The sequence below is a fragment of the Chionomys nivalis genome, chromosome 1, assembly GCF_950005125.1.
Source record: "Chionomys nivalis chromosome 1, mChiNiv1.1, whole genome shotgun sequence".
In the NCBI taxonomy this organism is placed as follows: domain Eukaryota; kingdom Metazoa; phylum Chordata; class Mammalia; order Rodentia; family Cricetidae; genus Chionomys; species Chionomys nivalis.
The window spans coordinates 77,841,562-77,869,033 of NC_080086.1; the positions used below are offsets into that span (position 1 = coordinate 77,841,562).

Consider the following 27,472-nt stretch of genomic DNA (forward strand, 5'->3'; position numbering starts at 1 on the left):
TGCACAGCACTCCCAATGCCTGGATACAGAATACTCAAACAGAACAGCTACACACAGGGAAGGAACAGCAGTGACTTAGGGAGCTGAACCAGCGGTGACTTAGGGAGCTAACCAAGTTCTAATCCAGCTCTTTCAACTTCGGATCTAGTGATGTGGTGCGGCTTGAAAAACCTGAGTTGGAGGAACAGCGAATCAAGCTCATTGTGAGGATCAATAGTGACAAAAACCAGCTGAAATCCATTGAAGACAAAATCCTGAAATTGCTCTTTACGTCTGAAGGGAATATTCTAGATAACGAAGAACTCATTGATACGCTCCAGGACTCAAAGGCAAGTGACAGTCTTAGTGTTCACAGAGAACGCGTTCCTCCATCCATGACAGTGCAGACCTGTGCCAGCACTCAAGAGTCTGAGACAGGAGCATTAAAAATTGCATGCCTACCTGGACTGTAGTGAATTACAGAGTAGCCTGGATTATGTAAGGAAACTCTGTCTCAAAACAAGAAATGTATGGCTTCAAAAGTCATAGTTTAGGAGCCTGGGTGGCTCTCTGGTGGACCTGCCATTCCAAAGGACCCAGGTTTGAATTGCAGCACCCACATTGTGTCTAACAGCCATCTGTACCTCCTGTTCCAGGGGATCCAGTGCCCTCTTCTGGCGTCTGCCAGCACTGCGCCCAGGTGGTGCACAGATACACACACAGGCAAAACACCCATACACATAAAATAAAATCTGAGTGCCCTACATGATCTTCAGAGCAAGAGTGGGCCATCTGTAAGTTTCTGGGGACACACAAAGTATGCCTAGCTCTCAGGCCTCTCCATCAAATAATAGCATGGAAACTGTAGGCTACTGACCCTCTTGTCTATTCAACATTTAAAAAAAAAATTGTGAAGAACCAGGACAGCATACAAATGGAAAGTCACTGTCACTTCCTCTAGGAAGTCTACCTAGTGGCACCAGCTGGCATCAGTCTCCTCCTCCCAAGCCTCTATCACAGCCTTGCTACTGCTTACCTGAATGCTTACCTGAAGCCATAGTTATAGGGCCTGTGTCTTACCCCTTCCTTAGGTAGATGAGTTCTGTGCAGTGGGACTCTGTGAGCAGCTCACCCTATTACCTCTTCTCTAAGCATCAGGCAGGGTGTTCACACACACCGCTGGTGTCAATAGAACCCCGTGGCTACTGCTGAGGTGTACGTAGCTCATGATCCTGGAGTGTTATTTCACAAATGTAACCAGTGTTTTCAGAAGTGTGCGCAAAGAGCCCAGCCCATAAAGTGATTCTCATTGCTTCAGAGAGACAGAGCGGTTTAGTAGGGAAAAACTGAGCCTTGAACACATAGGAGCATGTTTCATGATCTTTTATTTGGTTGATGTTAAAAAGCTGCTCCTGGCCTCACTACTAGTCCAGCGGCAAGCACTTGCCAAGAGCCCTTGCAGAACTGAGTCTCTGCACATCGAGAATTCTAAGCTGGGCCCCACCCCAGGCCCTCCTCATGACTTCTGTTTCCTAATTGCAAGGAGCCAGGGTCAGCTCAGTCAGAAGAAGGTGCCCGGGTCCAGAGCCTCTTTCACCACACCTTTACTTTAATGTCCCCTTAGCATAATTACTAACTCACTCCATCTTTATTTCTGTTTGTTTGTTTGTCTTCCGAGAAAGGATTGTGTAATCCTGGATCTTGCTCTGTAGACTAGCCTGGCTTCAAACTCAGAGATTCGCCTGCCTCTGCCTCCTGAGTGCTAGAATTAAAGGCGTGCACCACCACAGCCTGGATTTAACCTTTTTTCTTTCTTAGACTGGACTGGATGCATTCCGAAATCCCCACTACTTTTCAGAAACAGATCTCTAAAAACTTGTTGTGTGTTTATCCAGATCACTTCGGGCGCCATTAAAACCAGGCTGAAGGAGGCAGAGTCCACGGAGATGATGATCAACATAGCTCGAGAGAAGTACCGCCCAGTGGCCACACGGGGCTCCGTGATGTACTTCGTCATCGCTAGCCTCTCAGAAATCGATCCCATGTATCAGTATTCACTCAAGTATTTTAAACAGGTGATTGCCTTGTTGTCTTGAGTCCCCTTTGAAAGTGGGTGGGGGTCATTTGTTGCCTTTGACAAGCCATGAATCAAGTTTAGGGGTAAAATCCTCCAGGACTTGGGGTGCAGGCACAGAGTTCTAGAATAGTCCCATCTACCAGGTCACCTAAGGAGTCCAGTGCCCAGTGAGTGCAGAGTGCTGATGGAGGTGGGTCATCTGTCTATCTGTTGCTTTCATTGGTTAATTAATAAAGAAACTGCTTGGCCTTTGATAGGACAGAAAATTAGGTAGGTGGAGTAGACAGAACAGAGTGCTGAGAGAAAGAAAGCCGAGTCAGGCAGTCGCCATGATTCTCCCACTCCAGACAGACGCAGGTTAAGATCTTTCCTGGTAAGCCAGCTCGTGGTGCTACACAGAATATTAAAAATGGGTTAGATCAATATGTAAGAGCTAGCCAATAAGAGGCTGGAGCTAATGGGCCAAGCAGTGTTTAAAAAAATACAGTTTCCGTGTAATTATTTCGGGTAAAGCTAGCTGGGTGGCAGGACACAGCCCGCTGCCTGCCGTTCGTGCGGCCTGGCCCCAGGAACTTAGGCCGCCATTCATATTACAACAGAGTGCTGTAGGGGAAGAGGAGGGCGGAGCTTGGCAAGGCCCAGTTCCCTTTCTGCTTCCTCAGCTTGCTAGTTTTCCCTCTGGCCTGCCCACCTTTGTTGTAAGAATCTCTTTAACACATTGGTTTTCAACCTGTGGGTCACGACTGCTCTGGAGGACCAAACAACCCTTTCACGGGGGTGGCCTAAGACCATCAGTAAACACAGATACTTACGTTATGTTTCATAACAGTAGCAAAATTACAGTTATGAAGTAGCAACAAAAAATTTATGATTGGGTCACCACAACTTGGGGAATCGTATTAAAGGGTCTCAGCATTGGGAAGGTAGCAATAGTTAAAGTGCATTCTGCTCAATAATGAAGACTAGAGCAAATGCTAGATGTACCTAACTATAATTCCAGCCTCAGAAGGCAGAGACAGGGGATCCCCAGAGCAAGCTGGCTAGCAACACTAGCCCTATCAGTGACTGCTGGATTTGATTGGGAGACCCTGTCTTAATTAGTAAGTGGAAGAGTGACTGGGGATGGTGGTCCCAGCATCAACCTCAGGTCTCCACATGCATGTACACATATGTGCACGAGTTCACACCCACAAAGTGTTCATAAACATCACACACACACACAAATGCACAAACACACCACACACATGAAAATGAAAAATAATCTCTTTCTACTTTGTACATATTCACCCCCATACTTTGTTCTCTTTACGCTGCAGAGGGCTTGGCACTGACCTTAGCGAAGCTGGCTCCTGTGTCTCCCCCACCCCTCCCCAGAATGTTTTTTGCACCATCTTCCTGGTGCCTTTGATTTAGAGGATTCACTTTTCTTTGCTCTGTTTCTGTTTTACTTCAGTCTCTCTTGCCTCGCGTTCACACCTGACTCTCACCTGATCTCTCCTGAGGAAGGCTGATCGGATGCCGCACTGTCTCTATAGCCACGCTCAGTATCTTAAGTCACAGAGCTTCAGCCAGCTCTGTTGTGTTCACTGAAGACTTCAGGGGAACAGAAAGCTCACTCCATGAGTACCTCACTAGCCCAGTCTTCCACCTCCCTGCTCCTCCTGTCAGGTCTATGTTGTCTCTTTTATGTAAAAACTAAACAGTTAGAGGGTGGGGAAAAGTTAAGAATTTTAGCTAAAAAATTATAAAAATAGTGTGGATGTGAGTATGCTCAATATGCACTTTTTATACATACAAAAGCTTCAGTGGAAAAAGGCAAAAAAAAAGTCAGCAAATAAATATTCTTATGCATACTTACGATATATAGCATATCATGGGGTTCATAAAGCTAGTATAAAGGTGACTAGAGAGGGACCACTTAGCATATCCATATCCTCACAGCTGCCCCCAGCTTTTGCTTTTATAGCAACAGCAATTAGCAACTACTCATTTAAGGAGGAACCCAATGGAAGAGTGCAATGTTGACATTTACGGGCTTCAGGTTAAACCTTAGCTAGACTTGATCATCCCCCCATCTTCTGCTGTGTGTTCTCAATCTTCCTCTATTTTCTCCCCATCCCCTACCAGTTCACAGCGTATATTGTCCCCTTTTCTATGTGGAGCAGTTAGCGTACCTCACTTTTCCAATCCTCCACACTCACCCTCATGACAGTACAACAAAGACCTCGCCGCCTTCTGCATGGCTCACAGTGAGAAGGACAGAAGTACCTGACTCCTTGGGTCACGGCAGCCAACTGACGCAGTCTGCTAGACTCACTTGTTCATGTGCCGACTGCACTCTCTCTACTATCTAGAGCACCCTGCCTACCAGGCAAAATGCCACCTTCCCCGGAAAGGCCTTCCACACACCTCTGCGAGCTTGCCGGGCTGTGCACCTGTAACGACATCCTCACATGGCTGGGTCATTGACCCCTCTAAGAAGTGGGTCTACTATCTCGAGAAAATAACCACACTGTCCAAAGTGGCTTAGCAAGGCAAGAGGTTTCCTTCTTCAGAACAGTGCGTAGCTGTGCCCACTCACCTGGCAGGAGTCCCTCTGGGTCCTAACTCCTAACGCAGAGGGGTTCTTGCCTCACTGCAAGTCGCCACATTCTTCCTTGGTTGGATAATTTAAAGAGTCACAACTGAGAAGCAGAAGTGATTTGGAGCAGAAAGTGTAATCTTGTGCACATATTTGATTTCAAGAAGTGCTGGCCCTGGAGGAATTGAAATTTCTTTCCAGTGGTTTTTTTTTTTTAAATGGCATTTTGTTTTATTTAACTCTTTAGGGGGGGGAATGGTACATTTTGTTTACAATTCCCCCTCTTTTGATTTTCTTCTAATTTAATTAACACTTTCTAGCTTTCCTGGTTTATGGTTTCCATCAGGAACATATGGCAAGATGTGGGGAGTCTCTTCCTGTGGTTTCTATTAGTAGTTAGACTAGCCCTCATGTGAATGTGATCCTCCAGCTACACAGCTTCGTGGTCAATGGCACTCCAAGGCCTTGGCCATCTTTTTAAAAGAAAATGGGGTGGGTGCCAAGAGAGCATCTCCCTGAAGCAAAGGCACAAAGATCACAGGCCGGGTTTCTGGGTCCAGCCCTGAGTGACACGCACTGCACTCAGGCTGAGGTCTAGTGAGTTGCTCAGGATAGTTCGACCTGAGGGAAGAGAGCACGGGAGGGGCGGTCAGTTGTTTCTTCCGCCTGGTAAGCTTGTAGGCCACTTACCCGACCTTGCCTCTCTGCAGCTACATCCAGACCTCCAGAAGGCCATGCTGAAGCTCTCCACCCTCTGTCCTCCGTGGGGCTGTGCACTGTACAGCCCTTCTTGAGTCTCTTCGAGTCAGGAGACCATTTCCACTCATCCGCAGCAGTCACACAATTCCTGTGCAAATGGAAACACCTGGAAATAGGACAAAAGGAGCCGGATTTTTCTCTAGTGGTCTTAATGGGGCAGAACACAAATCTCAGCAAGTTGAGATCCATTCTAGATTTTTTTTTCCCAATGTGTTAGCCTACCATATTGCTCACTGAATGTAAAAATGGGGGCAGACAGGAGGAACAAGGGTTTTTGCTCCACAGAGGATTAGTCAAAGCCTTCTTTCTTCCTCAGCTGTTCAACACAACGATCGAAACTTCCGAGAAGGCCGACGATCTGCAGTACCGCCTGACCATCCTCCTGCAGCAGACCCTGCTCACTGCATACACCAATGTTTCCCGGGGGCTTTTCGAGCAGCACAAGCTCATCTACAGCTTCATGCTCTGCGTTGAGATCATGCGCCAGCAAGGGCAGCTGACTGAGCCTGAGTGGAATTTCTTCCTCCGCGGCGCTGCAGGAATGGAGAAGGTAGCCGAGAGGGTGAAATCCTCCCACCTGTTAGCGCACACTCCCTTTCTCACTGTTGTGACCAGATAGCTGACCGGAAGCAACCTGAGGAAGGAAGAGTCCACTGGAGCTCGGCAGTGGGCGGGGCTATGGGGGGGGATGGCAGCAGAGGGCGGGGCTATCATGGGGGGGTATGGCAGGACAGCAGAGCAGCAAGCCTGTGCTCACACGGTGCACAGTCGGGAAGGAGAGCTAGGACTGGAAGTGGGGCCAGCATAAAGGCCGGAAGCAACACGTGGAAACAGGTGATAACTTCTGTTTGATTTGGAGCCCTGGGAGTCAGTTAGTGAATTCTTCCCTTGTAAAACTCTGCTAAAAATTGCTGTTTCGTTTTGTTTTGTTTTTTTTTTTTTAAAAGTATCCCTCATCTCTTCTCAAACCATGTTTTCTGTGCTGTCTAATAAACACAGAACAAAGTCCTTCGTGTTAAGGACAGACACCAGGAACAGAGATCAGACACATGCAACAACTAAGCTACCAAGAGGCCACTAGCTACAAACAGCAGAAACGGAAGACAAAAAAAAAAAAAAAAAAAAAAAAACATGCAAAGGAAGAGAAGTGGAGAATTCAGGTTTGGTCGTGTCCTTTGTCTAAACTTAAAAAAAGTTGAGCCAGGCAATTAAACCTCAAGACCTACCCCTCAGTCACCCCGCTTCTTCCAGCAAGACTTCGCCTCCTGCAGCTTCCACAACCTTATCCAAAGTGCCATCAACTAGAGACCCGCTGTTCAAACACAGGAGCCTGTGAGGGGTCTTTCACATCCAAACCACAGCTCACAGTCACCCCACAGTGCTGCACAGCTAGGAGGCCCGGTCACAGCTCAGCAGGGCCACCAGCTGGCTGTAGAATGGGGTTAACATTTTGCCTTGTGTGCAGCGTTGTCCTCCCCTCAGAAACAGCTGGAGTAGCCAGTGAGCTAGGAAATTAATTATCTGGGAAACTGGAGAGATGGCTCAGTAACCAAAAGAGCTTGCGACTGCTCCAGAGGACCAGGCTGGCCTCCCGGCACTCACATTTGATAGCTTACATCTACCTATCTCTCCACCCCAAGGGATTGTCTTCTAGACAATCTTTAAAAAAACAAAACAGAAAATATTAACTGTCTCACAGGGAGACTAAAGAACTTTCCAGAATGCGTTAATGCTTGAGAGGGACTGCTTCAGGCGTGTCTAAGTCTCCGCAGCCCATGTCTCTTCCGTTGCTTATTTGCTGGTGTTCCTCATGAGCAGCATGTATTTTCAAAAGAGGTTTTTGGTGGATTTAAAAATCCACCAAATTCAAAGATTTAAAAACACCCAGAAATCAAAAAAAAATAATTAATCAGTTAATGACCAGGCTTGGTAAAGGATGGGTGCAGAGGCGGTGGATCACAGTGAGTTCAAAGCCAATCTGATCTACATAACAAGTTCCAGGTTAGCCAGAGCTACATAGTAAGACCCTGTCGCACAGAATCCTCTTTAGAATGAACACAGAAAGAACACACAGAAATCCTCTTTAGAAAATTCTCAGGAGTTTTTTTTTTTAATTGAAATTTTCCTTCTCTGATTAAAAAAGAAAGTAAAATGAAAGGTGAATATTTTCCCTTTCACAGGACAGTGAGCAGTGAGCTGGGGCGCGTAGGTTAAAGGTGCCTGCTGCCAGGCCTGATGACCTGAGTTCAGCCCCAAGACCCACAGGATATAAAGAAAGAAATGACTCCCACAAATTTTCCTCTGGCATATGTGCACCCACATCCATGCACACATGATAAATAAATAAATGCAATTTTAAACTTTTAAAATATGTTTGGAGATAAATTTTTTACCATTGCCTATTTACCTGTATATTTTAACTCTAATATTTTTTCTTTCTTTTCTTTTTTCTTTTTTTATTTTTTATTTTATTTATTTATTTATTTATTTATTTATTTTTGGTTTTTTTGAGACAGGATTTCTCTGTGTAACTTTGGATCCTGTCCTGGAACTAGCTCTTGTAGACCAGGCTGGCCTCAAACTCACAGAAATCTGCCTGCATCTGCCTCCCAAGTGCTGGGATTTAAGCTATAATTTTCATTTTTATCTTGTGTTACATGGGTTTTGCTACCTTACAAGATACAATAGATTTTCTGGAATAATACAAGAAATTAATACCCAGGTATGAAACATTGTCTGTGAGAAAATTTGCACTAATCAAATTTAGTATTTCTTAGGACTGGATGGAAGGGAGTATAGGGAGAAATAGCAAGGGGCCCATGCAAACCTCGTTTTCTAGTCCTTGGTTCCTGGGCTCTGCAGCCATGTGTTTTACTTCCAGATCATCTACAGGCCGTTATCCAATAACATGGGCTTACTTCATGATTCTGGGTTACACACTGGTCATTCTATCAGTATTTCAAGTTATCAATATTATTATATCTGTGCTCAGAGATTTTCAGTGCTACTGTTATAATTGTTTTGGGGTGCCACAAGCCACACTCAATGAAGCAGTGACCTTAAATGTGTGTTTTCTCACTGTTCAACCAACCAACTAACCTCGCTCTTTCTCTCTTTTCTTGGGACTCCCTATTCCCTGAATTGGGAGAATTGAAAACTAGGCTAATTACCAGCAAAAGGGTGCAGGAGGAATTGGGAGAAGATGCTGCAGGAAGGGACAAGTTAGAACAAAGTATAATGGGACCTTTGTATAAAAATCCCATAAGGAAACCCATTAGTTTGCAACCTAACTTAAAATTGTAATCCTAAGTGAATAGCTGAATTGGCAACTGGAGAGATGACTTGACTGTTGAGAGCACGGGCTGCTCTGCTGAGGGTCCAGGCTCTGTCGCAGCATCCACACGGTGGCTCACAAGTGCCTGTAACTCCAGTTCCAGGGAATCCACTGCTCTCTTCTGACCTCCTTGGGTACCAGACATGCACATGGTGTACATACATACATGAATCAAACACTTGTACACATAAAATAAAACACTTTGAAAAGGAACTTGGCCAACTAATAGTCATGCAGTGACCTCTCATGAGCATCTCTATTGGAATCTAAAGTAAAAAACAATTAAGGTTGAAGAAGCCCAGCTCTTCCGCCAGGCAGTGAGTGGAGCTGCGAGAGCAAAGGGAAGGCTCCTGAAGACATTTTGTTGATGTTGTTGGGTGGGTCTTTGTTTGGTTTGGTTTGGGGGTTTTGATGGGGTTTTGTTTTGTTTTTGAGGCAGGGTCCCTCTTTTATGTATCTTTGGCCATCCTGGAACTCACTGAGTAGACCTCAAACTCACAGAGATCTATCTGCCTCTGTCTCAGTAGTGGTTGTGCTAAATTCTTGTGTCACCACACTGGCCTCTTGAAGGAAATTAAAAGCAACACACTCCAGCAAGCATATGAATGATAAAAAGAAGATGGATTCAGTCACAACATCCTCTCCATACAGAGCAGATCCAGCCACTGCATCCCCTCCATCCAGAGAGTGATGCAGATCCAACCACTGCATCCCCTCAGTCCAGAGCCTGATACAGATCCAACCACTGCATCCCCTCCATCCAGAGCCTGACACAGACCCAGCCACTGCATCCCCTCCACCCAGAGCGTGATGCAGATCCAGCCCCTGCATCCCGTCCATCCAGGGCCTAACACAGACCCAGCCACTGCATCCCCTCCATCCAGAGCCTGACGCAGATCCAACCACTGCATCCCCTCCATCCAGAGCCTGATGCAGATCCAGCCACTGCATCCCCTCCATCCAGAGCCTGATGCACATCCAACCACAGCATCCCCTCCATCCAGAGCCTGATGCAGATCCAACCACTGCATCCCCTCCATCCAGAGCCTGATGCAGATCCAACCACTGCATCCCCTCAGTCCAGAGCCTGACACAGAGCAAGGCCCAATTCTCTAAGTCTATGGAGGCAGAGAGGGGTAGCGAAGATGCAGAAGAAAAGTTTGGAACCAGAAACAAAGAAGCCTCTCTGAGCAACAGATTCCCAACATAGACAGCTGGAAGAAGATGCCTTCTAAGACTCCCATGGCTAGAAAAGGGGAAGCCAGTGCTTGCTTCAAAGCTTTGGAAGACAGACTGACTCTCGAATCCTAGAGACTTAATAATGATACTAAAGCTAGAAAGATGACTCAGAGATTAAGAGCACCGACAACTCTGGCAAAGCACCTAGGTTCAGTTCCCAGCATCTACATGCCTAACTCCAGTTCCAGGGGATATAGCACCCTCCCCTGGCCTCTGTGGGCACTGCATACATGTGGTGCACATATATACATGTGGGCAAAACACTCTTCTTGCACATGGTACAAAATAATTTTTTAAAAAATGTTTTAAGAATTGAAAAGAGCGAATGACAGTAAAAAAAATCCTCCCCTGTGCTAAATGGAATTGGAGCCTGGTGAGTAGCACATCTTGGGCTTGGAAAGAGGCCTTGATGGTTAAGAACACTTGCTGCCTTGCCGAGCGAGGGACCTGAGTTCAGTTCTCAGCACATATGTTAGGTGGCTCGCAACTGCCATAACTCTGACTCCAGAGGATCCAACACCTTCTTCTGGCTTCTGTAGGTACCCACATGCATGGGTGCATATAAAAACATAAATAAAAATAAAAGCAAATCTTAAGTGGCATATCTGTATACAACACAATCACTAAACATCTCGAACCCACTGCTAAGATCTACAGCTCAGCAGAGCAAACAGATCCCACTCTGGTAGATGGTCTTCATGGTCATTCAAGAACTCTCATGAGGATGTGTAAGGTCAATGTTGTCTCCATGCTTTCTGGAACAATATCCCCCTCTACGGCCCAGTGGAGCAGGAGCAATTGATTCTCAAGTCCTGCTATGTTAGAAGCATATCTCATGAGGACATCTGCCAAAGAAAATGATTCTTCTAGAGATCTGGGCAAACGGAACTGAAAAGCTCTGGAAAGGACTCAACATCAGGACACCATTCTGACTATCCACGGTTTAACAGAGAGGTTAACAGGAATGTAGAGTGAGTTCTTCAACTCTCATGGATGGCTTTGAGGGGATCCAGACTTCTGTACAGGAAGGAAGTAGAGATGTCATTTTTAGAAAGCCAGAGAGCTGGAATTAGAAGTGTCTGGGGAGTTGGAGAGAGTGACTGATTTGCTCTAATCTCATGATGAAACCCGTTACTTCTTACAGACCAAGGGTGTGAGTTCTTGAGAAGGAAGCACTTCTGGTGAAGATGTTTTGAAGGTTGTGGAAATAATAAGGGCTTTAAAGTATCACACAACGAACAGGAGAGATGGCTCAATGGATGAGAGCACCTCTCCATCTTCAGAGAGAACCTCTGAAGGCACCGCTACACATGTCACACACACAAAGAGATAAACATAAACAAATAATAAAAATAAAACAAACTCACACACATTTACTTGAATGAGAAGGATTTGAGAAAACCGACTCCAGCTTTGAAAGCTGTTCTGCTGTGGGTGAGATGCCGCCAGCAGTGTCTTAAGCTGCAGAGAAGTCTGTTGTGGAAGGAAGAGGCAAGATTCGCACTGATTTAAGAAATTGCCACAGCCACCACGGTGAACAGTCAGCAGCCACCAACCCCGACCTGTGAAGACATCGCAAATCAGCAAAGGTTCAGATGATCATCAGCAAATTTTAGCAATGATGTTTTGAATTTAGGTACATGCATTTTTAGACATAATGCTACATGTTGCATATGGAATAGACTACAATATAGTGTAAAATAATTCCATGTTCCATAGTAAACACGAAACTCAGTGGAACATTTAATTGCATTATCCACCTTGTACGACAATGGAATTAACTTGAGATGTCTCCTGGAGTATGTCTGTGTACAGTCTAATATTTAGGGAATTAAGTCTTCTAAAACTGCCTGTAGAACAGTACCACTCCTCTGTTAATATTCAAAAGGTTATATCAGCAGTTCTCATCCTGTAGTTTGAGACCCCTTTGGAGATCTCATATCAGATACCCTGCATAGTAGATATTTAATTATGATTCATAACAGTAGCAAAATTACAGTTATGAAGTAGCAATGAAACAATTTTATGATCAGGGGTGACCACAACGTGAGGGTCACAGCATTAGGAACATGAGAGCCACTGGATTACCTGCTTTAAACAGTTCAATTGGATGGTGTATGATTTGTATGCAACAAGCTGGTTGAAAACATAGTTCAAAACCTCAGGCATCTGTTTAGAAGTAGTTATCTGAGATCATAGTTATCTCTCTTTTGAAAAACAGTTCAGCCTTATGTAGTGCTTCACAAAATATTGTTGTGAAGCACTACACAGAGATTTCTAGGAATATCTGAAATAACTCCATATATGCTCATCACAGCTAAAGTGTGTGTGTGTGTGTGTGCACTGCATGCGTGCGTGTGTGTGTGCATGCATGCATGTGTGTACATGTGTATGTGTTCTTAATAGTTTTTCTTTTAAATTATATGTATGTTGGGGGACAACATAAGTGCTTACCAAGTCCAGAAGTTTCAGATCCCCTGAAACTGAAGTTACAGGTGGTTGTGAGCCATCTAACATGGCCGCTGGAATCTGAACTCAGGTCCTCATTCTTGCATAGGTGCCCGTACCCACAAGCTCGCTCCCCGCCCCAAGAATGGCTGTTTCCAGAATGCTGTTACAGCTTCTTTTTGCCTAGACAAACTACAAGAGCATGCTATCATGGTTGTCTCTGTAAACTCTGCCCCGTCCTGTCTCCCTGTAGGAGCGCCCTCCTAAGCCGGAAGCTTCCTGGCTGCCTCTTCAAATGTGGTATTCATGCTGTGACTTAGAAGAAACATTTCCAGTGTTTGAAGGACTTACAAAAAGTATCCTGTTACATCCCATTTCCGTGCGCATAGGTAAGGGACAAAGTGTACTGTTGATGGGGGAGGGGTAAATGGACTCCTGATTCCTGACCTTAATTCATGCATTCACCCTTTCTCCAATGTCATACTTTTTGCCAAAAAATTATAAGTTAATTGCTTTTACAACATCTTGAATTGAGTGCTCCACCTATTAGTTGTGAATATTTCATGGCTATTTTACAGTGTGTGTGTGTGTGTGTGTGTGTGTGTGTGTGGTCAGAGGAGGTACTTGTCCATGCAGCCGGGCAGCTATGGAAGCCAGAGCTAGTATCAGATGTCTTTCTTCTATCACTTCTCCACCTTTTATTTTTTGAGACAGGGTCTCTCACTGAGCCTGAAGTTAACCATTTCCTCTGGACTGATTGGCCAGAGATCCACCTGCCTCCACTGTCCATCACTAAAGTTACAGGGCAAGAACATCAATGCCTGGCTTTTGCATGGGTGCTGGGGATTCGAACCTGGGTCTTCATGCTTCACAGTAGGCTCTCTGCCCACTGAGCCATCTCCCCAGCCGGTTTTGTCGCCTTTAAGGCACTTTAGCTGCGTTCCATAGATCTTTAAACTGTTTTTAAAGGATGGCATGTACTCTGAGAAGCCAGAAGTGCCTCTTGACGTCACACGCTTACACACTCAGAAACCAGCACTGCCTTGAGAAATGGGACAGTACCCACACCGCAGAATCCTTCCCGCTGCTTCCCAGTGCCTTTCACTTTAGCCGCAGGCAACAACAGCTCTGATCTGTAGCATTTTCTTCCCCATATGTCTTAAATGTGCTCTTTCCATTCTAAAACTGCTTTTTGTAGTTCAAAAGCAATTAATATTCAGGGGCCTTATTTTTTGGATCAACTCGTTATAAAATGAAAATTATCTTTTGCTTTAAGATTAATTCTTTGTGATTCTTTAGACATTTTGGCAGCTTGACGCATGTGCTATGTATGGAAAATGTTCTGTGCATCTCATTTATTGGAGGCAAGATCTGTATGTGGTGTTCAGCTCCAGCGTTCTCCGCCACTCACTTCACTGGTAGTTTCACACTCATCCCGTCGGGTTCTGAGGGACGTGTGCCGAAGGGCACCAGGCAATGGGCGATTTCTGTTGGTAGCTTTTCTGGGTTTTTACTACATCTTATAAGATTACGCTATTCTATGCAAATTAAGTTATTTTATGTGAAGTAAATAAATTCTTTTTTATAATATTTCTCTTTACTCTGAATAATACTTTTTACTTAAAATCTATTTTAAGTTGTTTTTCTTTATGTATATTGTCTATGTGTGGGAGTACTGAGGAGCTCAGAAGAGGGCGCCTGATATTCTAGCGCTGGCGTTGCATGCAGAACTAGGGTCTTTGAGCAGATAGAGCTCTTAACTGCTGAACCACCTCTTCAGCCCTTAAAAATCTCTTTTGTGTCGGGCGGTGGTGGCGCACACCTTTAATTCCAGCACTTGCGAGGCAGAGGTGAATCTCTGTGAGTTCAAGGCCAGCCTGGTCTACAAAATGAGTTCCTGGACAGGCTCAAAAGCTACTCAGAGAAACCTTGTCTCAAAAAAAAAAAAAGAAAGAAAGAAAGAAAGAAAGAAAGAAAGAAAGAAAGAAAGAAAGAAAGAAATCTCTTTTGTAATGTAAGTTTCTCTTGACAAACCTTCATTTCTATATTTCTGTACTCTATTTCTTCTTAGTCTGGGGTGTCATTTGATGGCTCAGGTATATCTTTGGTGGGTGCTGTTGGGAGGCATGTAAGAGCCTCTCTTTATTAACAGGCAGGTTTTAGTTCATTGTAGTTATTTCAGTTATTGATCTATTTCTGTTTTCCAAACTGGTGAAAATTTTTAGCCCCGAGAGGATATTTGGTAACATCCAGAGATATTATCGTTGCTGCACTGGGGTGGTGCTGCAGGTGTCTGGTGGGAGGAGACCCAGAATGCTGCTGAGCACCCCACAATGCTCAGAGCTCTCGAGGACACACCTGGTCCGGAATGTCCGCATTAGTGAGCTGGAGGAGCGACCAGCCTGAATTTGGTGTTACTGTCTCATCTTGCGGAGATTTTCTTTTTCCCTTCTTGACTTCCAAATGGGTCGTCCACAAATCATCTTAGTTTCTTCTGCCCTGACATGAAGTTCATACTTCTAACATTACTATTTATCTAGCTAACCACACCAGCAAGTGTGCTGGTGTGGAGTCTATGTGGACCAGAATTTCTGGGATCCTAATATTCTCATTTGACTTCCAAATAAAGACTACCAAAAAATGCTATTCGATGATAGCTTGAAATATGCATTGCATTTATATATAGTACACCGGTTAGTGAGCTACCGAGAGGCTATTACAGAATCCCACATGAAATCTGCTCATCAGAGAAGCCCAAAGATGGACAGTTAGGGATGGACTCGAGACAGAGGACTAGATGAGACTGAGTGCAGACAGAGAAAGAAGGAAGGAGTTGGGTTGACAGGCAAGGTAATTCTGGGAGTGCTCCATTGCTTCTAGATAAAATAATAAGACAGTAAAGTGTTAGCCCTGTCCACTGAACTAAAACTGTAGAAGACTGTTGAAGTTTCTATTTATAATAGATTTATGCTCCAAAAGTGAGATTTGGGTCTTCACTGGTAATATTTAGTCACTAATCTCATTGTCACCCTTAACTCAGTCTTCATAATTATATCAACTTATAGCCTTTTGTGGATTTCAAGTAGATCAACTAATAGATTTTATTAGCTGAGAGAAATTACTTTGAATATGCAGGGGCTGGAGAGATGGCTCAGTGCTTGAGAGATTCCTGGTCTTGCAGGAGGTCTGGATTCACTTTTTCAGTACCCACCCGTAACTCCAGAGGCCTCTCCTGACCTCTCTGGGCACCAGCACACATAGACACACACATACACAGAAATAAAAATAAAAGTAGAGGGAAAAGTGGGGTGGATCTGGGAAGAGTTATGGTGAGGAACCAGAGACAATTAACATATCTTTCATGCAAATATGAAGTTACCAAATAATAAACATCTTATATTAATATATAAAATAAAAACAAATTAGTCTTTAAAAATAAAACCTCCAATGTTTAAATATGCCAAAGCACTAGAAATTAGATATAAATGAGAACCCCGGCGGGAGTCTTCTGTGTGCTCTGGGTTTGTTTGGGTTCGAACTGGATTGGATTGGCTCTGCCATGACAGGTTCTCTCCGCTGCTGCTCACACACATGCAACAACGTTGAGCTGAGAAGCGTTGCTGTGACTTGAGCCCTGTGCTGGCACAGCCTGCAGTCACCTCTGCTCCCTACAGAGGTCACTAGTTCTGCAGAAGTGGAACTCTTCACCCAGCACCACTACCATAAGGGACACTCAGTTTTGAAGTATCCTTGGCTCTTTGCCGCTATTAGGCCCTCAGAAGTTACACCCAGCAATCCAGCTCCAGGATGCGCTCCTCTGGCCTCTATGGGCACCTGTCCATGTGTATGCAGATACACACACACAAATCAAAAAATAAACCTTTTTTAAAAGCTAACTAGCATCCTAACCCTCATTTCTTGGGACTATCGCATAGCTGGAGTGCTGTGGGGGGAACAGTGCACTCTGTGTATTGGGCATGTAGTAGTCATGTCAGTGTATTCATACAGTATTTATCTCAGTCAAATCACATATACCAGAGTCAATATTCTTCTGCGGAAGGCTAGCAGCTCTATGCTAGTTTTTAAAATTTCTTTTTCGATGTATTTATTTTTATGCTTATTGGTGTTCTACTTGCCTGTATGTCTGTATTCCATGTGTATGTGTGGTGTCCACAGAGGTCAGGAGTTAAGGGTGGTTGTGAGCCACCACGCAGGAGCCAGGAATTAAACTTGGGTCCTCTGAAAGAGCAGCCAATGTCCTTAACCCCTGAGCCACCTCTCCAGCCCTCTGTATGCTATTTCTTAACATTGTTGTATTCTTTTCTGCTTTTCCTACTGCCCCAACAGGTGCTGCTTGATAGATTTTATGTTATTATCTAATGTATGTGTTACTTTTGTTGTCCTTTTATTATATAATTTATATTTGATTAGTAGAACTTGACCTATTGCCTCATTTAATTATTATTTTAGTTTTGTTTTACCTGCTGTTACTCTAATCATTTCCAATTTCACCATTATTTAGTATAATATCTCCATACATTCCTTTATTTTTAACCTCTTGATGAATTTTTGGGGGGGGGTTGTAGGTGTTTTGCTGTTGGATTTTGCTTTGTGGTCTCATTTTAAATTTTTTGCTTTCTCACTAGTTTGAGTAGGGGAGCGGTTAATGTGTTCACAGTTGTATTTTTTAAAATCTGGCAGTAAGCGTAGGTACCTTCTTTTAACTAGCAACATGTGTTTATTTAATTTCGTAGTCAAAACTGCTCTATTTTTTTAAAAAAGCATCTTTTAAAATTGTCTTTGCAGGATCTTTTGAGACTTATATTAACCCACAGAATTGGGAAGGCTATATTAAATCAAAACAGGAAGAGGGAAAGGACCGGATTTGGGGTTCAGACTTCAGCTCTTTCCATAAGCTAATTCTTATTAAATGCTGCAAAGAAGAAAAGGTGGGTCATCATTTTTAAATTAAAGGATAACATCATAACATTTCTACCCAAGATTCTCAGCTAGTTGTGAGTCGTACGTTTACTTGTGGCTAACAACAGCCAAGTTTGGGAGCGACTTTAAAAATAAAAAGATTGTTTTAGTAGAGTGTGTTTTCCTTGCCAGCTGAGAAACTGGTCACCTCCTGTCGGCTATTAGGGAAGGTCCGCCTTCTCACAGGTAGGACTGGGGTCTATTGGAAGGTTTTGGCAGGGAATGAATCTTCGCACTAATGGGGAGGAGGCATTAAATGGGCACAAAACCATAGTCTGCAGACCTGTTTGAAACCTACTAAAGTAGTCTGTGGGAGAGATCCCAGATATCCGAGTTAAGACAGAAGTAGCAGATTGTCGAGAGAGCAGGGAAGTGATGAGGAACTGCTGTGGCTCCCGGGTTCTGCCCCAGTGCCGGTGGAGCTGTTTGTGTCAAAAGCTAAGCCAAAGGGAAAGAATAAATGTGTGAGGTAGAGAAAGATGGCTGTGAGCTGTCAGTGTCGCCAACTGTCAGAGTGGATGGCTGCCTAGAAACTCCAGGGAGAAGTGTGTGTTAGAATACAGAGGAGGAAAATGAAGCCGCAGAGGTTATTGTGACGGGGAGGCTAATATTTAGTACAATAGGAATTCCCATGGCAAAGGATGATATGTGGAGCCCTGCTTTCAGGGAAGGAAAATGGGGAGTCACAGAAGCAGGTAGAAAGCGGAGAGAAGCATCATGGGAAACAGTAAGGCTTGCAGTTTCCCTGCGGCGAGGCAACAATGCATGCTGAGGGTTCGTTTCCATATGCGCAGATGTGATCCCAATTTTGCTGGTAATAAAGGACCAATATCACCTGCTAAGAACCCTCACAGTGAGTTTCAGGAGGCACCAAATAGAAACGGAAGCCGTTCTTTGTAGGAGAGAAGGGGGCGGGAGAAGGATACAGTAGGGAGAACTCACTGGAATTAGCTGGAAACTACTGACGTTGTGTTGCCCTATCTCTGTGGGAAAATGGGTTTGGGACTGGCGTGGGACACAGATGACTGCAGAGGAAGTGTACCAGCTACAACATCACTGAAAGCATGGCTAAGAGTCTTCTAGGAAAAGGAAGCATAAAAGGGAGGCTTTGTTATGAACAGATGACATTGGACAATGGTCATTATCTCAGGTTGGCCATCCCCACAGCTACCTGAGAGGAGATAAGATGCCCTGGACTTACAGGACAAGGAACTCTGGGTTTAGGATATTGAATGTGCACATCACCCTGAGCTTGCCATGTGTCACCGTGGATGGTGGCAGAGTGGCTGGAGCACTTTGGGAAGGGACGCGCTGAAGTATATGGGAAGGCCTCGAGGAAAATGGGGCAGTGGCTAGCAGGGGAAAGCTGGCAAAATGCGTGGTGCTGAGAAGGCATCAGTCCCACAGAAAGAAGAGCTTTGGTGACTAAGCTACTGTGACTAGAAAATCCTCAATGTGAGAAATGTTGTAAGATACACAGTCTGTTTATGCAGCTGCGTGTTTGTTTCTCAAGGGGAAAAGAAGTTTTACTTAAAAACATACATTTATCTTATGTGTATCAGTGTTTTGCCTGCACATACTTGTGTGCACCATGTGCATGCCTGCTACCTGCCAAGGTCAGAAGAAGTCACTGGATCCTTTGGAACCATGTAGGTGCTAAGAACTGAACCCAGGTCCTCTGCAAGAGCAGCCAGCGCTTTTAATCCCCGAGTCATTTCCCTAGCTTTCAAAAGAAGCGTTTTTAATAAAGATAGACATATGAGAGAAATCAACTAATCTTTATGCATAAGCTTTATTTTGACTGTACATTAGACATATTGCTAATTTAAGCATGTATGCGCACACATTTGCAATTCAGTCAGACAAAGGTGAACACTGGCTATACATTTGAAATTAATGGATTATCATTAGTAACTGTGTGATTATGTTATTAAAAGGCTGTCATATGAAAACATACCGAATTCCTTAAAGGTAAAATGGTGTGAGACATGAGGCTTGCTTGATATCATCACTCCAGGGACTGAAGGAATGAGCAGAGGTATCAATGAAACAAGATCTGGTCTTGTCTTAGTAAATGCTGGAGCTGAGTGGAGAACCGGGTTTATGATTCTTCCACATATAAGTCTAAATAAGAAGGGTTAAGCTATAATTTCTGGTCTTACGCTTACACATAACTGGGCTCTCTAAGTGTTGTGAAATGGCTCAGCAGTTCAGAGAATATACTACTACCTTTGCAGAAGACACAAATTCAGCTCCCAGTGACCACATTAAGCTGTTCACAACTGCCTGTGAGTCCAGCTCCAGGGGATCAGATTCCCTCTTCTGGCCTCTGCACTCACAAACATGTAACTACACACACACACACACAATTTAAAATAAAAATAAAATCTTTTTTAAAAGTAATGAAGAAAGCTATAAATGGCAGACTTCTTTGACAATACACAGAGCACTTATTGAAGGTTGTCGCCTGGACATTCAACCGAGCATCTTATAAGGCTTATCCTGCCTAACAAAATTTGCTTCATGCATTAACATGGAAGAGTCTAGAATTCAGATTGTGTTTTAGAAATGAGAATAAGTCAGTCACACCACAGTATGAGTATTCAAAAACCCAAATTAGTCAAGACCATGGGCCGGATCACACTGCAAAGGAGATTTTAAAAATAACAATATGCCAGGCATCACGCCTTCCAACTAGATACCCTCATGGAATCATTCAGGAACATGGTCCCTCTGTTTGCTCCAGATGATGACATGAAAAATAAGTGGGGTTGGGGACCAGGAATGGCAACATATGCCTATAATCTCAGCACTTCTGTGGCAGAGGCAAATTGATCTCTATGATCTCCATGAGGTCAGTCTGATCTACATAGTGAGTTCCAGGTTAGCTAGGATCATATGATATGATCCTGCCTTGAATAAATAAATAAATTAGCTAACTGGTTGAAGCCTTAGAACAGATGAGACCAGAGACAAGATCTCGGAGTCAAGATTGTAAGGTGCCTAACCTGTTGTGTCTGTTCTAAAGCAGGGCCATTGGGTGTCAAGTGGTCCTAACTGCTGGAGTCAAATGTTCCTTCAGGAAATTAGGGACATTCCAACACAGGTGATCTCCACAGGGTCCTATAGTCTTGTACACAAATTCAGCCTCCTTCAGAAGCAGCATGTTTAGATACAAAGATGAAATTTCATTCTAAAAATGAAATTCTTAGTGAGCCGCAAGAAGGCTCAGGGAGTGAGAGCCCTTGCTGTGCAAACCTAATGATATGAGTTCAGTGCCCTGATCTCAAGGTGGAAAAAGAGAACCAGTCTTCTAAAGTTGTCTTTTGGCCTTTGTACACATGCATGCCCTCTAGTGCACACGCGCACGCACAGACACACATATACACACACACTCAGAGGTCTAAGTTTGGTTCCCAGCTCAGGCAGCTAACAGCTGATCACTTGCACACACATGGCATGCACAGCTCCAGGGGATTCAGTGCCCCCTTCTGGCCTCTAACAGTACCTGCACTCACACGCATACACCCACATGCAGACATAGACACAATTAAAGATAAAATAAGTTATTTTCTTAGATATCAAAGTACAGCACACCCTCCTCTAAGAGAGAGAAAACTGGGATAGGAATGTAAAACATCCTCATCCCACATACTACTTTTAACATTTTCTTTCTTTCTGACTTTCAGGTAGTTTTTGCTCTTACAGACTTTGTGATAGAGAATCTTGGCAAGCAGTTTATCGAGACACCTCCAGTAGACCTGGCCACTCTGTATCAGGACATGTCAAGCAGCACACCCCTGGTGTTCATCTTGAGCACAGGCTCCGATCCCATGGGCGCCTTTCAAAGGTTTGCCCGGGAGAGTGGGTATGCAGAACGGTAAGGTCACACCATGAGGCTATAGTTACATGTGTTTGCGTGTAGACATATATGTGTATATATGATATTGCTATTGTCCATATCAACCTTATACTAAAATGTATAGAAATGTATTGTAAGGAACTGGATCATGTCTTGTAATTAGGGAGTCTGAGAGGTCCAAGTTCTGCAGTCAGCACCTTGGAGGCTCTGTAGAGCTGATGATATATAGCTCCAGTCAAGTCTGGGAGGCAGAGATCCAGGACCGCTGATGGTATGAGCTTGAAGTCTTGAAACCTAAGAAGAGCCATTGCTTCAATCTGAACCTGAAGTCTGGAAAGCACCATGCCCCGGTCTGACAGTCAGGCAGGCTGAGTGGTCTTCACCCCTGACCAATGTGCAGACTTACAGAGCCCATGTGCAAATCTGAGCAATTTGTTGTCATTCCAGACATTGGGTAAAACCCTGCTTCACTACCAGCTGACTGCTAAGCCAGCCAACCAGAGAGATGGGTGTATATGCGCTGCAAAGAATACAGACATTAGAGAAGTCACTAAGTAAAAGTAGCAACCACACAAGGAGCAATAGTGAACATCAGGGAGTGGTGACAACCCAATTCCTATAGTTACCACATTATATATTCAAAATGTCTACATATCAAAAACTACAATGCATCCAAAGAAACAAGAAAATGAGAGAGTATGTTCATTCACAGCAGAAATAATTAGCAACTCACTTTGAAGAATGTAAGACCTTGAATTTAACATAATAAAACTTTTCAAATATATTTAACTGACTCATAGTAATCATGAGTTACTATAATTATATATACATTATACACACCCACAGTAACTATGAGTCATCAGACATGTATACCATATGTTAGGATCAGATCTGTGTGATGGCATCTCTATCAAAATTCTCTCTACCAACAATTTTGAAAGATGCTATTAACTGTTGTCAACCAGTTAGCATAATCTTCCTGTCCACCAGCACCCTGCCCCTGTTGACTGTCCTTTATTCCTCTCTGAACCCTCTTCCCCCGGACAGTTTGAACCATGATCCTATTCTATATGTCTTTAAAATCAACTTTTTAGCCGGATGGTGGCAGCGTCCTTTAATCCCAGCTCTCAGCAGGCAGAGGCAAGTAGATCTCTGGGAGTTTGAGGCCTCGTGGTCTACAGAGTGAGTTCCAGGGCAGCCAGAGCTACAAAGAGAAACCTTGTCTCGAAAAACAAAATCAACTTTTTATTTTCTACATATAAGTAAGAACATTCGACATTTGAATAGCAAGATCTTGGACTGTTTTAATTTTATTCATGACAGTTAAAGGAAAGCACAGACAAGGGACTGAAGGAAAACACAAAAGATGTCTCACCCAAATAAGGATATCAATAGGCAGGATTTACATAAAGAGGCCATGTAGAAATTGCAGAGGAGAAAAGCACAATACTGAAATGAGGGTTGCACCGAAGGGATGCAGCATGCGTGTGAGAAGGCAGGGAAAAGACACAGTGGGTGTGAACACAGGTCAGCTGATGCTGTTCAGAGCAGAAAGAAAAAAGGATGAAGAAAAATTAGCGGAGGCCTAAGAAATGTAAACTTGAAAATCCCAGGGGAGGAAACAGAAAAGCACAGGAAGGACAGCTGGAGACATGTTGAAGATGTGTTCCTCTGGCAGTGACTTCGTGTCTCAAAGCCTGTGGCCCAGACTGAAGGAAATGCCCACCTTTCTGTTATGATCAGCTGTCAGGTGGGATACTGTGGGGTGGGCTGCTCTCCATAACCACATGAGCCAATACCCGCTCTGTCCTATATATGGACACATACAGACAATTGTGTATACCATGAGAATGTATCTGCAGTGAGAAGTGTGTGTGTGTGTGCGCGTGCGCACACACGCGCGCGCGTGTGCTATTGGTTCTGTTTCTCTGAGGAACTCTTAAAAGTGGATATGAGGTTTCCTTGGTCGGGGAGGGGAGGTAAAAACATTCCTGAAATGAGCAGTCAGTCACTAGTCATTCAGCACTGTGCGTGTACCAGAAGACACTGAACTAACAGCACACTTGCAGTGGTTAAACGGAATGAATAAATATTATTGAAGCAACATTGAGAGAAATAATTAATAAATGTCATCTCCTGAAACTGAAAAACTTCTGTAAAGCAAAGGCTATAGTCAACAAGACAAAATGACAGCCTACAGTAGGGAAAAGATCTTCACCAACCCCACATCGGACAGAGGACTGATCTCCAAAATATACACAGAACTCAAGAAATTGGTCATCAAAAGAACAAATAATCCAATAAAAAAAAATGGGTACAGACCTAAACACAGAACTCTCAACAGAGGAATCTAAAATGGAAATGTTCAACTTAAGGAAATGTTCAACATCCTTAGTCATCAGAGAAATGCAAATCAAAAAAAATACTCTGAGATTCCATCTTACACCTGTAAGAATGGCCAAGATCGAAAACACTGATGACAACTTATTCTGGAGAGGATGTGGAGTAAAGGGAACACTCCTGCATTGCTGGTGGGAATGCAAACTGGTACAGACCCTCTGGATGTCAGTATGGTGATTTCTCAGAAAATCGGGAAATAATATTCCTCAAGACCCAGTAATACCATTTTTGGGTATATAGTAAAAATATACTCAATCATATCACAAGGACATGTGCTCAACTATGTTCATAGAAGCTTTGTTTGTCATAGCCAGAACCTGGAAACAACCTAAATGCCCCATAACCCAAGAATGGATTAGGAAAATGTGGTATGTTTACATAATGGAGTACTACACAGCAGCAAAAAGTAATGACATTTGAAATTTGTGGACAAATGGTTGGATCTAGAAAACATTATATTGAGTGAGATAAGCCAGACCCAGAAAGACAAATACCATATGTACTCATTTATAAGTGGCTTTTAGACATAAAGCAAAAAAAAAAAAAAAAAAAGAAAAAGAAAACCAGCCTACAATTCACAATCCCAGAGAACCTAGACAACAAAGAGGATTCTAAGAGAGACATACGTGTATCTAATCTACATGGGAAGTAGAAAAAGACAAGATCTCCTGAGTAAATTGGGAGCAGGAGGATTATGGGAGAAGATAGGAGGGAAGGGGAAAGAAAGGGAGAGGAGTGTAGAAAAATATATACCTCAATAAAAATAATTTTAAAAGATTTTTAAAGTTACTGAATCAAAACAAGGTGAGATGATATGTTTTAACACATGTCAAGATTTACTCTAACCTATTAGAGTCATTTAGACATGGTCCTGGTCAAAGCTAGATGAGTAGATGGCTAAAAGAGAATAGAAAAATCAGATATAGAACCACATAATTTGGGAAAACATTTGTGATGAAAGTGACCCTTTAGAGCAATGAAGAAAAAATAATCATGTTTATATATAGCCCTGAGCCAGTGGGATGGCCATACACATGAAATGTACTTTAACCAGTACCTTGGCTTGTACGTGTAAATCAATCCTGATAGCTGGTACATATAAACATGGCAGGCAAAGCAATAGAGGATAATATAGAAAATATCATCAGGGGTCTGGAGAGATGGCTCAGAAGTTAAGAGCATTGCCTGCTCTTCCAGAGGTCCTGAGTTCAATTGCCAGCAACCACATGGTGGCTCACAACCACCTGTGATGGGGTCTGGTGCCCTCTTCTGACCAGCAGGCATACACACAGACAGAATATTGTATACATAATAAATAAATATATTTTTTAAAAAGAATAAATAAATTTTAAAAAAGAAAATAAAATATCATCAGAAGTATGGAAATATTTTTTAGATGAAATATAAAAAAGAGAAATCATTTAAAAGGTTGGCAAGCTAGATGTCATTGTGTACACCTGTAACCCTAACACCCAGGAGGTGAAGGAAGAGAATTTCACATTCATAGCCAACCTGAACTATACAGAGAGCCTGAAACTCATTGAGCAAAGACAACTGCAGCCTAAGTTCAGTTCCTGAGTCCCACATGGTGAAAGGAGAGATCCAAGTCCTGTAATTGTCCTGTGACTTCCATATGCACACCATGAAGCCTAAGCTCCCATGCACATAGACGTGTCACACATGCACGTGGACAGAGAATATAAATAAATGTCTTTCACTGTTGTTCCATCAGAGTGCAGTCCATTTCCCTGGGCCAGGGACAAGGCCCCATTGCCGAGAAGATGATCAAGGAGGCAATGAAGACTGGAAACTGGGTGTTCCTGCAGAACTGCCATCTTGCTGTTTCCTGGATGCTGGCAATGGAAGAGCTGATCAAAACCTTCACAGATCCAAGTAAGTCGTGCACGTTCCTCTGGGTAATGGCACCATCCTTTGCTTATCCAGATGGTCTAATGGAGAGTCTCCACTAGAGACCTCATTCTTTCTCTTATTGGGAAGAAAGAGTTGAGCAATAGGGAAATTGGGTAAAGTTCCCCAACAGGACTCAAAAAAAGGCTTGAACTCAGAGTAAAGGGATGGCACACTGAATCATTTGTTGCACATCATATTCTGTGGGAAACCACCTGATTAAAAAAAAGAAATAGAAAAACAGGCTTGGGTCGAGAAAAGACAATAAATCTTACCCATACAATGAAGAGTGCAGAGCTTCCGCATTGTGGCACAGTCCTTGAATACCTGCACTTGAGACATAAAGGCAGCAAGATCAGGAACACAAAGTCATCTTTGGCTCCAAGACAAGTCAAAGAACAGCCTGAGATACAAGACGCCCTGTCTAAAATAAAACAAATAGAAATAGAGAGAAGTACAGAACCAGGAGTGGTGGTGCACACCTTTAGTCCCAGTATTCCAGAGGCAGGGGCAAGTGGATCTCTCTAAGTTCGAAGCCAGCCTTGTCTGTGTCATCTCAAAAAAAGAAAAAAAGTCAGAGCCAGGATGCCATAGGGAGAGCAGCAAATGACCTCAGGTGTCCATAGCACTTTCTCGGGAGCTTTGCCAGCTATAGAAAACTTCCAGAGAGAGTAAGAGCTGTGACTCTTGTCTCATTTACTCAGTGCTGCACATGGAGGAAACAAGCTGCTTCTTTACAGGGTGCCCAGCTGCCTCCGTCACTAAGTCACCCTCCCTGAAAGGCCCCTCCTCCCCAGTGTCACCCTTCTACATTTCAGTGGGAAATGGTGAGAGGGGAAACGACCTCACACCCAACGAGAAGTGAGAAGGTCTTCACCACAGGTCAGAGTCCAGGGTCACAAAAACAGTTCCTGGCAGGAGGGCTCCTTCAGCTCCTTGCCAGCTCTTCAAGAAGCCTTAGAAAACTGACAGGAGATGGTCGTGAAGTCCCACCCCCAACGGAGGAGCTATATTGGCAATTGATAGCTGTTGGGAGAGGGGGAGTTGATTTTTGCTGAGTGTGGCCCCTGGTAAGGACACCAGGCTTCACTGGAAGGTCACACATCTAAGATTATTTGGGCAGCACAAACTGGACTTGATAGGTGTAAAAAAAAAAAAAAAAAAAAAGACTCAGAGTTGTATGAAAGGGACATGGGAGAAGTTCAGAGAGAAAATGGAAAAATCAAAAATTCTCAAAGAACCAATAAAACTATATAATAAATAAATAAAGGTAAATTTTTATTGGTATATCTGATTTCTTTATCAAAGCATGCCGGCATCTAGACTGCAAGCCCCCTGACAGGAAGTCTCAAGATCGATCACTGCTTTGATCCTCATACAGTTATGATACTTGATATGTACAAACAGTCTTTTGCAGCCTTGTCTTTCCTCTCTAGAATAACTGTTTCCACAGAAAAGGACTCCTACAAGCTATACATTTTCCTTCCTGCTGTTTTGCCTTCGTCTTAACAGATCAGGCCATCAGGGAGACGTTCCGACTTTTTCTAAGCTCCATGCCTAGCCCAACATTTCCTGTGACAGTCCTTCAGAACTCTGTCAAGGTATGGCATGTATACAGCTAGAATGCGGAAACGGACATTTCCTGTCCTGACTGCCTGGTCCCAAACAACCAACACAGAGGCTGAATATTGCTTATAAACGCTTGACTCATAGCTTAGGTATATTACTAGCTAACTCTTGCACTTAAACTATCCCATATTTCTATCTATACTTTGCCACGTGACTTGGTACCTTTTCTTAGTATAGCATTCTCATCTTCTCTTCATTTACTGGTGACTTTCTGACCCTGCCCTTCCTCTTCCTAGAATTCTCCTTAGTTTAGTTTCCCCACCAATACTTTCTGCC

At 43.5% G+C, this 27,472-nt stretch overlaps 1 protein-coding gene across 1 annotated transcript in view; it reads left to right on the forward strand.

Annotated features, from left to right (window-relative positions):
• Dnah6 (dynein axonemal heavy chain 6) overlaps nucleotides 1-27,472 on the forward strand; it is a 194,201-nt gene that overhangs the window by 138,469 nt on the left and 28,260 nt on the right. Inside the window, exons 58-65 of the mRNA XM_057768879.1 lie at nucleotides 149-329; nucleotides 1,875-2,054; nucleotides 5,713-5,946; nucleotides 12,671-12,806; nucleotides 17,224-17,366; nucleotides 21,087-21,277; nucleotides 25,392-25,552; nucleotides 27,080-27,168. Of these exons, the coding sequence (XP_057624862.1) occupies nucleotides 149-329; nucleotides 1,875-2,054; nucleotides 5,713-5,946; nucleotides 12,671-12,806; nucleotides 17,224-17,366; nucleotides 21,087-21,277; nucleotides 25,392-25,552; nucleotides 27,080-27,168 (1,315 nt within the window). The remainder of the gene's footprint in view (nucleotides 1-148; nucleotides 330-1,874; nucleotides 2,055-5,712; nucleotides 5,947-12,670; nucleotides 12,807-17,223; nucleotides 17,367-21,086; nucleotides 21,278-25,391; nucleotides 25,553-27,079; nucleotides 27,169-27,472) is intronic.